Source organism: Hibiscus syriacus, unplaced genomic scaffold, assembly GCF_006381635.1.
Source record: "Hibiscus syriacus cultivar Baekdansim isolate YM2019G1 unplaced genomic scaffold, ASM638163v2 tig00002793_pilon, whole genome shotgun sequence".
In the NCBI taxonomy this organism is placed as follows: Eukaryota; Viridiplantae; Streptophyta; class Magnoliopsida; order Malvales; family Malvaceae; genus Hibiscus; species Hibiscus syriacus.
In genome coordinates this window covers 200,733-211,129 of record NW_024061944.1, presented here as the reverse complement: position 1 = coordinate 211,129, position 10,397 = coordinate 200,733, and the positions used below count along the sequence as shown (strand labels likewise).

At 31.5% G+C, this 10,397-nt stretch overlaps 1 protein-coding gene, 1 long non-coding RNA gene and 1 pseudogene across 2 annotated transcripts; all 3 read left to right on the top strand.

Annotated features, from left to right (window-relative positions):
- Positions 1-3,006: 3,006 nt before the first annotated feature.
- On the top strand, positions 3,007-6,604 carry LOC120149956 (annotated as a pseudogene).
- Positions 6,605-7,452: 848 nt separating this feature from the next.
- Positions 7,453-9,088, top strand: LOC120149965. The gene is made up of 4 exons (XM_039162681.1): positions 7,453-7,509; positions 7,602-7,767; positions 7,854-7,930; positions 8,560-9,088. Exons 1-4 carry the CDS (start codon positions 7,498-7,500, stop codon positions 8,767-8,769), a joined length of 465 nt encoding a protein of 154 aa, XP_039018612.1. The 5' UTR covers positions 7,453-7,497; the 3' UTR covers positions 8,770-9,088.
- Positions 9,089-9,591: 503 nt separating this feature from the next.
- LOC120149973 lies at positions 9,592-9,937 on the top strand. Its single transcript, XR_005518497.1, has 2 exons — positions 9,592-9,687; positions 9,810-9,937. It is a non-coding gene; the product is annotated as an uncharacterized LOC120149973 (long non-coding RNA).
- The last annotated feature ends 460 nt before the right edge of the window (positions 9,938-10,397 follow it).

The window sequence follows — 10,397 nt, the reverse complement described above, 5'->3', positions numbered from 1 at the left end:
TTCCTTTTTATTCTACTAATTTATATAAATATCTATTTTCCCTTTTTTATTATTTGTATTATTATTATGATTATTATTTTTACCTAATATATATATTTAATTATTTTTTATTTATTTTCCATATTTTTTATTTTTGGTTTTTTATTTATTGCTATTATATTATACTATTTTTTAAATTTTTTACTATATTATTTTCATTATTCTTTTATCTTTATTATTATTATTATATGTATTTTATTATCATTAACATTTTTTCTAAACGTTTTTCAACCTTTCTTTTCAACTTTTTTACTTTTTTTAACCTTTTTCAATATTTTCAACATTTTCCTCTTTTATAACTATTTACTTTTTTTCAAACTTTTTGACTTTTTTTTCTTTTTTGAATTTGAAATTAACTTTTTCCCTTTCTAAACGTTTTTTATTTTATTTCATTTTATATTTTTGGTTTATTTTTTTTTAAAAAAATTATGTTGTTTTTTTATTTTTAAAATTATCTTTTTTCCTTTGATTTTTTATTTGTTTATTTATTTTCATTTTATTTTAAAGTTTTTATGATATTTTTTCTTTTTTTTTAATTTTATTTCTTTAATTTCTCTTTTGATTTATTTAGTATCTATTTATTTATTTATTTATTTATTTTCTCTAACATTTTTAACTTTGTAGATAAATTCCAACTGATCAAAGGTAAACAATTCGAATCGAATGCTTTTAAATTTTAATTTTCGCAATTAAAGACAACAGACAAATTAATTGGTACTGAAAGGGCGGTTCAAGGGTGTTAATCATTCCTTGACCGTAACCGACTCCCGAACCCGACACATTTCTGGTAAAACGCAAATCATGTAAGATGGTATCCGATCAACCTAAAATTTATTTTTGAATGATCGGTGGCGACTCTAGCCCAATCAATTCAAGTTGAAGCCCAATTTCGGGTCCAACCGAAATACTGTTCGGATAATTAGTTTATATTATTCTTTAATAATATACAATATGAGATGCCAAGCTTTTTAATATTTTAATATGTTTTTGTTTATATTTGTTCTTTGTTTATCTTTTACATTTTCTTTTAATATCCGTACTTTTTTTAGTTTTCTATAATTTAGTCCTTATATTTATATCTATTCATATTTTAAACTTTAAATGATATTTTAAGTAGATGTTATAAATGTCTAGTAAATGCGTATATAGCATTATGAGTATATATATGTACTTTATAAAAAGGTAACCTCTTTTATGTAGTATATATGTATATATGTATTTTTATTTAAATAAATAAAAGTTTATTTTAAATTTATTTTTTAGCATTTACAAAATATTCATTGTTCGACTCATCTATGGAAGACCCTAAAACACTTGGGATGCCTTTCCGAGGATGATTCGAATATATATTTTTATTATCGTATTTTGTGTTGCTTATTATGATGATTAGATGTATTTCACTTACTCTATTATGTAATCTATGGTTCAATTATTTATTTATCGATTCATATTTAATTTATTTTTATATGTCGTTTCTTATTTTACATTGATAAATCATTCATTCGATTATTCGTTTTCCACAAGAATACAAGACAATGTTGTCTTGTGTCATGAGTTAATAAAATTACGTCCAACGTAACTGAATTTCAATTTCTGTTAATTCACATAACAAGATGACCTCCTTTTTAAATAAAATCGATTAAATTAAATCTTTCATCGAGTCAAACATTTTAAAAATGGATTCATTCATTAAAAAAACATCATGGAGATAAAAATGATTCTAATTTAAATTTCGAGTTCAAATTTATAAAATTTTATCATTTTCTACAACGTATAATCGAGATGTACTAATATTGGGCGCTGTAGGGGTGCTTACCCTTCCGTACGCGTAATCGACTCTCGAATTCTTAAAATGAATTTCTGGTTAAACACAAATTAATTTTCGTCTTTAAATGTTTTTTTCTAAAATTTGTTAAAAATATCTTTTTTTTAGGTATTTGACCTACCTAACTAAAAGGTTGATGGTGACTCCAACTTCAAATTAAACCAAAAATCATAATTTCTCAAAATGAAGTCATAATTATTTCCAAAGAAAATGATTTCAAAATAAAAATGGTTATGACGGGTGCTTAAAGAATTTTCGTTAAAAATATGTGTCTAATATTTTTTAAAAATATGTGTCTAATATTTTTTAGTTATATTTTTAGGTGTCTAGTGTTATATTTTTTATTTTTAAATAATAAAAATATTATTTTTACAAAAAAATAACTTAATTTATTTATAAAAAACTCCAATTTTTTTTACTGAAATTATAAAAAAACCCTAAAAAATTTAAACCTTTCATTTCAATTCATTATCAACCGTCGATGGTTATCTCTGACCATCATTGTCATCGTTGAATGGTTGAGCTTCGATCAAAATTACACGGTGGTTCGAATGGTGGTGACGATGTGGCTTATGGACGTCAGAATCTACGAAGAACGACGACGATTTGAAATCTGACGAACCTTTAAAAGCTTATACATGACAAACAATGGCAAATTACGACGAAAAGTTAATGGGGTTTGATTGAGGTCGATGCAGGTGTTGATGACAGTGACGATGACGATCACAGATAGTTGACTGACGACTATGTAAGGGGGGAAGGAGAAGGGAGAGAGGGGAGACGTGAGCTATTGTTTGTTTGTTTGTTTGTTTTTTTAATTTTTTTAAAATAAATTCTTAAAATTGTCAGGAAATGACAACTGACACATGTTATTTAACCGAGATTTTTAACGGCGGTTAACATTCAAACACTTAAAAATAGATGTTAAATACATTAGACACCTGTTTTCAACAAAATAATTTTTTAAACAATAAAATATTTTCGGAGACATAATTTAAGAAATTTACATTAAACATAATATATTTATAAAATTTGAAAATGTTTTACCCTAAAATATATTTCGCGGCATGGCCTGCAAATTAAATTCATTATTCAGAAAAGAAAAGAAAAAAAGAACCAAAAAATGAAAGAAGGAAAAGAAACGGGAAAGTAGAGAGAATTGGCCGCTGGGAGAGTAGCAGTAAGTCGGCGAGTCGTCGATACTCAATAGATGGTTAAGAAATCAAAAAATGGGGGTGGAAACGAATTTCGCATCGTTGTTTGAGAAGCTGAAAGTGGAAGATCCATGGCTCCCTCCTCGAACCTGGGAATCCATTCCTTCTCAAAGCGGCCCTCTTCCTCCTCTTCCAGCCTCTCAATCTCCCATTTCCTCCTCTTCATCAGTCTCCGTAAGCCTAATTCTCTCTCTCGATAATTTATATGTACGAACTTTTAGATCAATTTACTTGTGTATTTCAACATTCTACCAACCACGACATTGTGATGTTTGATTTTCATTATAGAATTCTTTTAACTATAGTGGTTTTTAGTTTTTTAATTCTTTTTTTTAATTACCTGTGTTTAGTTAACTGATCTGATTAGAAATTTAAAATTAAAATATTAACAACTCTTAAAAAATTACACAAATTTGTTTTCAATGAAAAAATATGTTTGAATGTATGTTAAGTTTGAGTTATTTTCCCATTTTTAATTCTAATATATACTTTTTCGAATTTTACTAATTAGGAATCTAAAAAATACTAGCTAGAGGCCAGTAGCAAAAAGAATGATCAAATACTTGTTTGGATTAAGATTCTAATTTACTGGTCGCTTTTAGATTCTATTTCCCATTTGTCATATTTTTTTAAAATATTTTGTTGCGTGCCCGTCTCATGGCATAGCCATGTTACACATCAGTGATCAATGCTTCCTAGGTGCTTATGGATTGTGCAAAGCTATGGTGTTTTACTCCTCCCCCTCTTTAGAATGCATTCTGTGCTGTTTATCAGCAAATTTGATTTATACGAGGTCCATTTTTAGACACCTGAAGATGATAGATGCCGGTTTGTGGTGATTCTACTTAAAAATATGATCAAGCCATATACATTATTTTTAAGCTGCAGTCTTCAATTTTATTTCCTTATAACAATTGTGATGTCATTTTTGTACAGGAGGCAATTTTGGTGAGGTTGCCACTGAATGCACTGCAAGGTGTAGAATCATCACTTTTTAGCATTGAAAAAATTTCTGCTGCCTTTTGTTCTGATCCTGCAGATAGGACTTTCCATCAAACACCTAGTCTTTGGTATCGGTCTTCGAGCACTCATGGTCTGGGGAAAATTCTCAAATCAATAGGCTGCTCAGGTTTCTTAGTTTTCCTTCTCCGTAAGTTTGTAGATTATTTTACAAATTTGAATCTCAATGGAAATTCATTTTGACTACAAAAGGGCTGGGAAAGTTATCAAGCAGAAGATAATCAGAATCATGGTGGCCAGAAAGTACAAGAGGAAGAGGGTCCTAAATACAGCCTTGTTAATCAAGTGTTCTCTGTAGCTATAGGAAAGGTTTTGGAAGGGTACATTTGTGCATTGGACACATTATATGCATCAGTAAATGTAAGCCGTTCATCAAAGGGTAGGAAGCTTCTGCAGGTGTGTCTTCTGGCTGTCTCACAAGTGTAGTTTACTCTGAAATTACGCTATTGGAGGTATTCCTGCATACCAAGGAATTGAGGACCCAGGTTGAAGCCCTTGGGAATATATGCAACCTGCATAATTTAGCTATTTGCTTCTCAGAATATTCTTTTGAAGAGCTAAGTTATAAAGCAACCTTGGGATTTCATAACTTCTTCAGGGGAGGTTACCTGCTTAGTTACTTGTATACACAGCTTAAGGTTAGTTTAATTGACCTTAAAAAAATGGTTAGTTTTGTTGATCGTTGTATTGTCTAATTTTACTTAAAATTTTAATTTCTGTTAATTCTATTCTTTAGTCTTTATATTGGTCAAGCTTCATATCACTGTTGGATAAACTGAGTTTATTCAACTATGACCTTTAGAGTCTAAAGCCACTATATATGGTACTCGATTGATAGAACAACCAGACGTTGCAAGTTCTTTGCTTCAACTTATTTGAACATGAACATAGGAAGTTTATTAAGAACCAAAACATCCTATTACTGAGAAATACTTTTAACTCCCATGGTTCTGCTAATTAACATTCAGTTAGCCAATTCTTCTTGTAGGTTGCAGACCCTGCTCACGGTGCTTTACTCAAGTTTCTCTTTCTTCGGTCACGTGAACCTTATTGTGAGTTTATAAGGTCATGGATATTTAAAGCTGAGATTAATGATCCTTATAAGGAGTTTGTTGTAGAGTACATTGCTAGTATTACGGTAATAAATATTGAGTGGTTTAATAAATATTTAGCATTTTTTATTCCTCTGTCAATTATGATCCTCTTAAATGTGACTATTTGTGTCAGGAGCGGAATGGAGCTGCTGTTCCATGTTTTCTGAAGGATATTTTGGTTCCCCTTGTCAGGGCTGGTCAGCAGCTTCAAGTTCTAATGAAATTGCTTGAATTGCATAAATATGTTGATCCTGGAGACTATACTTATTCAGATTTTCTTCCTTGCTGGAGTGGTTTTGCTGGCAGTAATCCATTTTATGCTTCTTCAATCACTTTTGGCAAAGAAAATATAGAAGCCTTGGTTCTCATGCGGAATAGTTACTATGAAAGGATGGAGCAGAAACTTGAAAACTTACTGACAGGGTTGGAATTCAATTATGAACAGGTATCACAGTTTTTCTTGTAGATATGTTGCTTTTTTGTGGTGTGCTATGTCAAGGAATATGATGAGAAAAATATGCGACTATAGCTTGGCTTCAATTAGCGTGTTCTTGTCTCTCTTTTGCTTTTACCATGGTTCATTATTTCTATTTCCAGTTGTAACCATCTATATCACATTACCTGCTGTCTGAGCCATTGTTCTAACTCTTATGGAGTGTATAACCTTTGGTCTTAATTAATCGACAAAAATTTAGTGTTCTGTTTCATTTTTTATTGTATGAATGCTGAAATCTGATTAATGACTTGTTGTATCACGTCATAACATCAGATATGCTATCTTTATAATTGTATTTCAGGTTGACTTGACCATAATATGTTATCCCAACTGGAAATAAACAAATAGTAATTTGTACTTTGGTTGCTCAATTAGAAACTTCTTAGGCAGTAATCCTACGCACCAATAAGGCAATAATTACTTGGGATATTGGAAACAAATTAGTTTTCTTTCCATTGCTCCAAGCAAACTTTTTTCTTTGAAAAAATACCCCTCTTAGATGCTTTGTGTGCTAAGAACTTAAAGAGATTATGCTAATTCAGTATAGAGATTCCTAAGTTTCTTCTGTTCTTCTGACTTCCATTCTGGACTTAGGTGTCGGTAAAATATATATGGAATTGATAGATTTGATAGGGTAAACCATGTGAATCGTGATAAGCTCAAGTTGTGACTTGTTGTGACATGTTGGAGGTTACATTCATTGAACATGGGCAATTGTTATGCTTTTTATTGTTCAGGTCATTTCGCATTGTGCCGAACCTCATTTCTTTGGTACTAGTGGAGGCACTGAAGATTCACTCACAGTGGATTTATTAATTAGACAACAGAAGGAAGTTTCTCTTATGTGTAATCTTTCTCTTTCTCTCTCTCTTTGTGTTAGATAGTTGAAGGGTGTCCTTGCATACATCCAATGGAACTTTTTCCTAAATACTGAATAAGACCAATGGTGTAAGAAATCATTTAGGCTTAAAATTATTTAAGTGGAAAAAGGTTTTCTATTCTATGGGATTGATTAGGTAAGACTTAAGAGAACATTAATCTTTGCTTGCATAAAATTATTCTCTAGTGCCTGTGAATCTTATTATTTTGGATCGAAAAGATTTAATCTCCATGGTGATTGAATTGCTCAAATTCAGAGGTTTCCTTTCTTGTATATAAGGATTTGAGTGTTTGTAACATAATCTTTCTGTAAGTTTGGAACATAAGGTTTAAAAATAATAAGAATAATCAAGGCTCAAAATATTTTGTAGAGTATGGCTATGACCATTACGTGGGAAAACTTGGTTTGGAAGTTATTTTGTCCTGGTATTATGGGTATTGCAAAAGCTTTCAATACTGTCAACTTGATTTAGGTCAAGGTTTGGAAAAAAAGTAAGGACCAGTTGCAGGTTTCAAGCGCATTTGAAAGATTTAGAAGAAAATATGACCTTGGTTCTACCTAGGGCCTAGGGATACTGCTCCTTGTTGCAAACTCAATAGGGCATGACTAGAACTTGATTTTTCATTATCAACATGTTCAATCTCTTGTATACTTCTTTAATATTTGATCGTTACCTGATTTCTTTGATTTTTCAGGCCTCTTGACGTAAATGATTTTGATGACTCAAGTACAAAAGATGGATCCTATCATGAAACCGATAACTTTGAACCATTTGAGTGTTCATCTATGAGTAGTGTTGAAGAACATACTGAGTCTGAACAGTTGATTGGACACACTAATAATTTAGTTTGGCCTAAACAGAATTATTTCTCTGTACTTAGCTTTTCTGTTAGTACCCGTCAGTAACCCAATGCAACAAGCTTTGCAGAATGGAAAGTCTGAATATATGGAAAGTGGTTTACAGTCTGAAAGACTGGTGGCCATGGCAGTTTTATAGGTTCTGAACCTGGTGGGATATATGAGCACTTATCTATGCACCTTGAGTCAAACTGGTTGTGTGCAGAAGCTGAATCTGCAAATATCCTACCTTCTAATGGTTGGCCAGTTAATGGTGCAAGGTTTAATGCTTTTTATATTGATGGGGATGACAGAGATGATAAAAGATTACGTCACTGTGATTCTGGAAAACAGACGAGAAAATATAACACACAGTTCTTTGATAAATTTGTGCGACATTTTAATGAATCAATTACTATTAACAATACTTCAGCAGTGGACCTCTCAAATGAGGGTCAGCTTGAAAAGGAGTCTACTTGGGGGTTATTCCAATTTCAACAGTTTGAGCTTACTTGCAATGGAAACCTTTTGGGTGCTTTTGATTTACGGAATATAAGATTACCAGTGAGAATGTAAGATTACCAAGGAATAAGATTACTGGGAATGTTATATTTTGTGTTTGGTTGGTTTAACAGAAATGTAAGATTATTGGAATGTATATTTGATCAAATTGTCTTTATTATATATTTGTTTTTTTAACAAGTTGGAAAATAATTATATATTTTCTTTAAAAAAATTAAATTCATAAAATTTATATAATTTTTTTACAAAATCGAAAATATAAAAAGGTTTAATGAAATGGTAAAATTTTATTTTAACCCCTAAATTTTATATAAAATTTTAATTATAGATTTTTTTTTGTAAATATAAAATGGTTTAAGGATAAATTTGTAATTTAATATTCATAGAATTTTTATTATTTAATGACAGAATAATGATATTTTTGAAAAAAAAAATTAAGGCCATTTTAGTCCAAAACGTCGGTAATCCAACAATACCTAAGGAAATTAAGATAATGATATTCCCGGTAATATACCCAAAAAATTTACTATTGATAATCTTACATTACCGAGAATGAGATTCTCGGGCTAACCAAACGAGAGAATGTATATTTTATTCTTATGGGAATCTCACACCCTCCCATCCAAACGCCCCTTTTAAGTAAAAACCCAATGGTGGCAAACAATGGTTTTCTAGGTCTGATGAACAAACCTGGTGACTCAAACAGCATACCTTGTTTTGATTTTTCTTCAGTTGATGACCCTTGTAAGGTTTATGTCAAAAGGCTAGCTTCTGGGGTTACACATGAATTTCCTGAGAATACCACTTCCGTGACAAATGGTACTGGTAATCAGGATGATTAAACAAGGCTATGGAGGAGATGTTCTCTTGATTGACAATTCAAAAGGTTCTCATGCTGTTCCAACTTCGGAGTTAAAGAACGAAAACTAGGATGTCATTTCAACAACTGTTTCTGGTGGAAGTTATTGGGAGAGTTTGCTTGGTAGTTCTAGCACCCCTTATAGCAGTATGAATGGTGAGATAAAACTGAATACATCGTCCTCATTTGAGATACCTCTTGACTTTGTAATTGACAAAATGCCTACTGCTGGAAATCTTGCTTCAGTATCCTTTCTCATATTCTACCAGATGTAGAGGAAAGATGACCATATTTTCCAATTATTCTTTCTTTATGTTGGTTTATTGATGCTTGGTATAAGTTCCAAACCTGAATTTCATTCATATAGAATGACTTGTTTCCTGCATTTACAATTTCCTTTGCTATTTGATTTCACATGATTATAGCTTCCTGTGGTGGTTTGTCTTGGAAAAAGTTGGGTGTCTATTTAATATCCAAAGAGCAAATAATTGGTGATATACTTTAGTGGTTGTTATAATATATGTGATATAAGATTTTAGATATATTCTTTTATCATGGAAAATGGAAACTTTTCTTTCTTCTCCATCCCCCCTCCGCCACCCAAAAGGAAAATCTATGAAAGATAATAATATATAAAAGAGCTTTACTTTGTGTCGAAGTCCAATACTTAGCTGTCAAGTGTAGATCAATTCTATATCCTATTCACGTTTCTATCTGTTGACAAATTTTATGCTGGATTGTGGTTTATCTTAATTATTTAAGATATAACTATGTCAGCAAGTTAACCATCAAGATACTTGAAGGTTTTGATTTGCAAGAACATTTGTTAGCACTGCGGCGATATCATTTTATGGAACTGGCAGACTGGGCGGATTTGTTTATTATGTCCCTTTCGCGTCATGTATGTCTGTCTATTTTATAGTCACTCGAATGATTTATTATTTGAATATTGTATGCTTGTTTAGAAGGATAGAAATGAATATTGATTACTTGCAATCGTTTCATTTTACATGGAATGAACAGAAATGTTGTGTTACAGAGGTGGAGCAGAGAATCTCTGAAATTCAAGGACTTCTTGAGTTGTCAGTGCAGAGATCATTTTGTGAAAGAGACCATCATAAAGATAGGTTATTTATATATGCAAAATGGCATGGGATGATGCCTCTTTCAACTTCTACAATTGGTACAAGTTATCATTAATTCATTATTGCAAAAAGGAACCAAGGTTCTATAGCGTAGAACATGAGAGCAAACAGAGTGAATTCTTAGAAGTTACATTCACGATTTGCTTGTGCAATTTGGAAAGTTGTGCCAATTTTCCGACTCTAAACCTTTTAAAAAAGTCATGAAAGAGAGTGGTCCAATGAGAGAGTATATTGGGATAGTCATTCGTCTTTCGGTGAGGAATGGACGGCGTTTGTGGATAACCTGAGTAAGAGGGTCTCTAGGAGAGCTGTTAAGGAACTTTTTCAACATCAGGGTAATGTACTGCGGGTCTATATTCCAAACGTATCCAACAAACCAAAGTACAGGAATCAAACGTTTGCCTTTGTTCAGTTCGAGAAGGAGGAAGGTTTAAAGAACGCGATTGAGAATGTTAACGGTGCATGG

Excerpts from the sequence above, each read along its gene's own strand:
- LOC120149965 (XM_039162681.1), top strand. Across the intron at positions 7,768-7,853 it reads TCTGGAAAACAGACGAGAAA|ATGAGGGTCAGCTTGAAAAG; the intron begins ATATAACACACA and ends TGGACCTCTCAA. Across the intron at positions 7,931-8,559 it reads AGCTTACTTGCAATGGAAAC|CTTTTAAGTAAAAACCCAAT; the intron begins CTTTTGGGTGCT and ends ATCCAAACGCCC.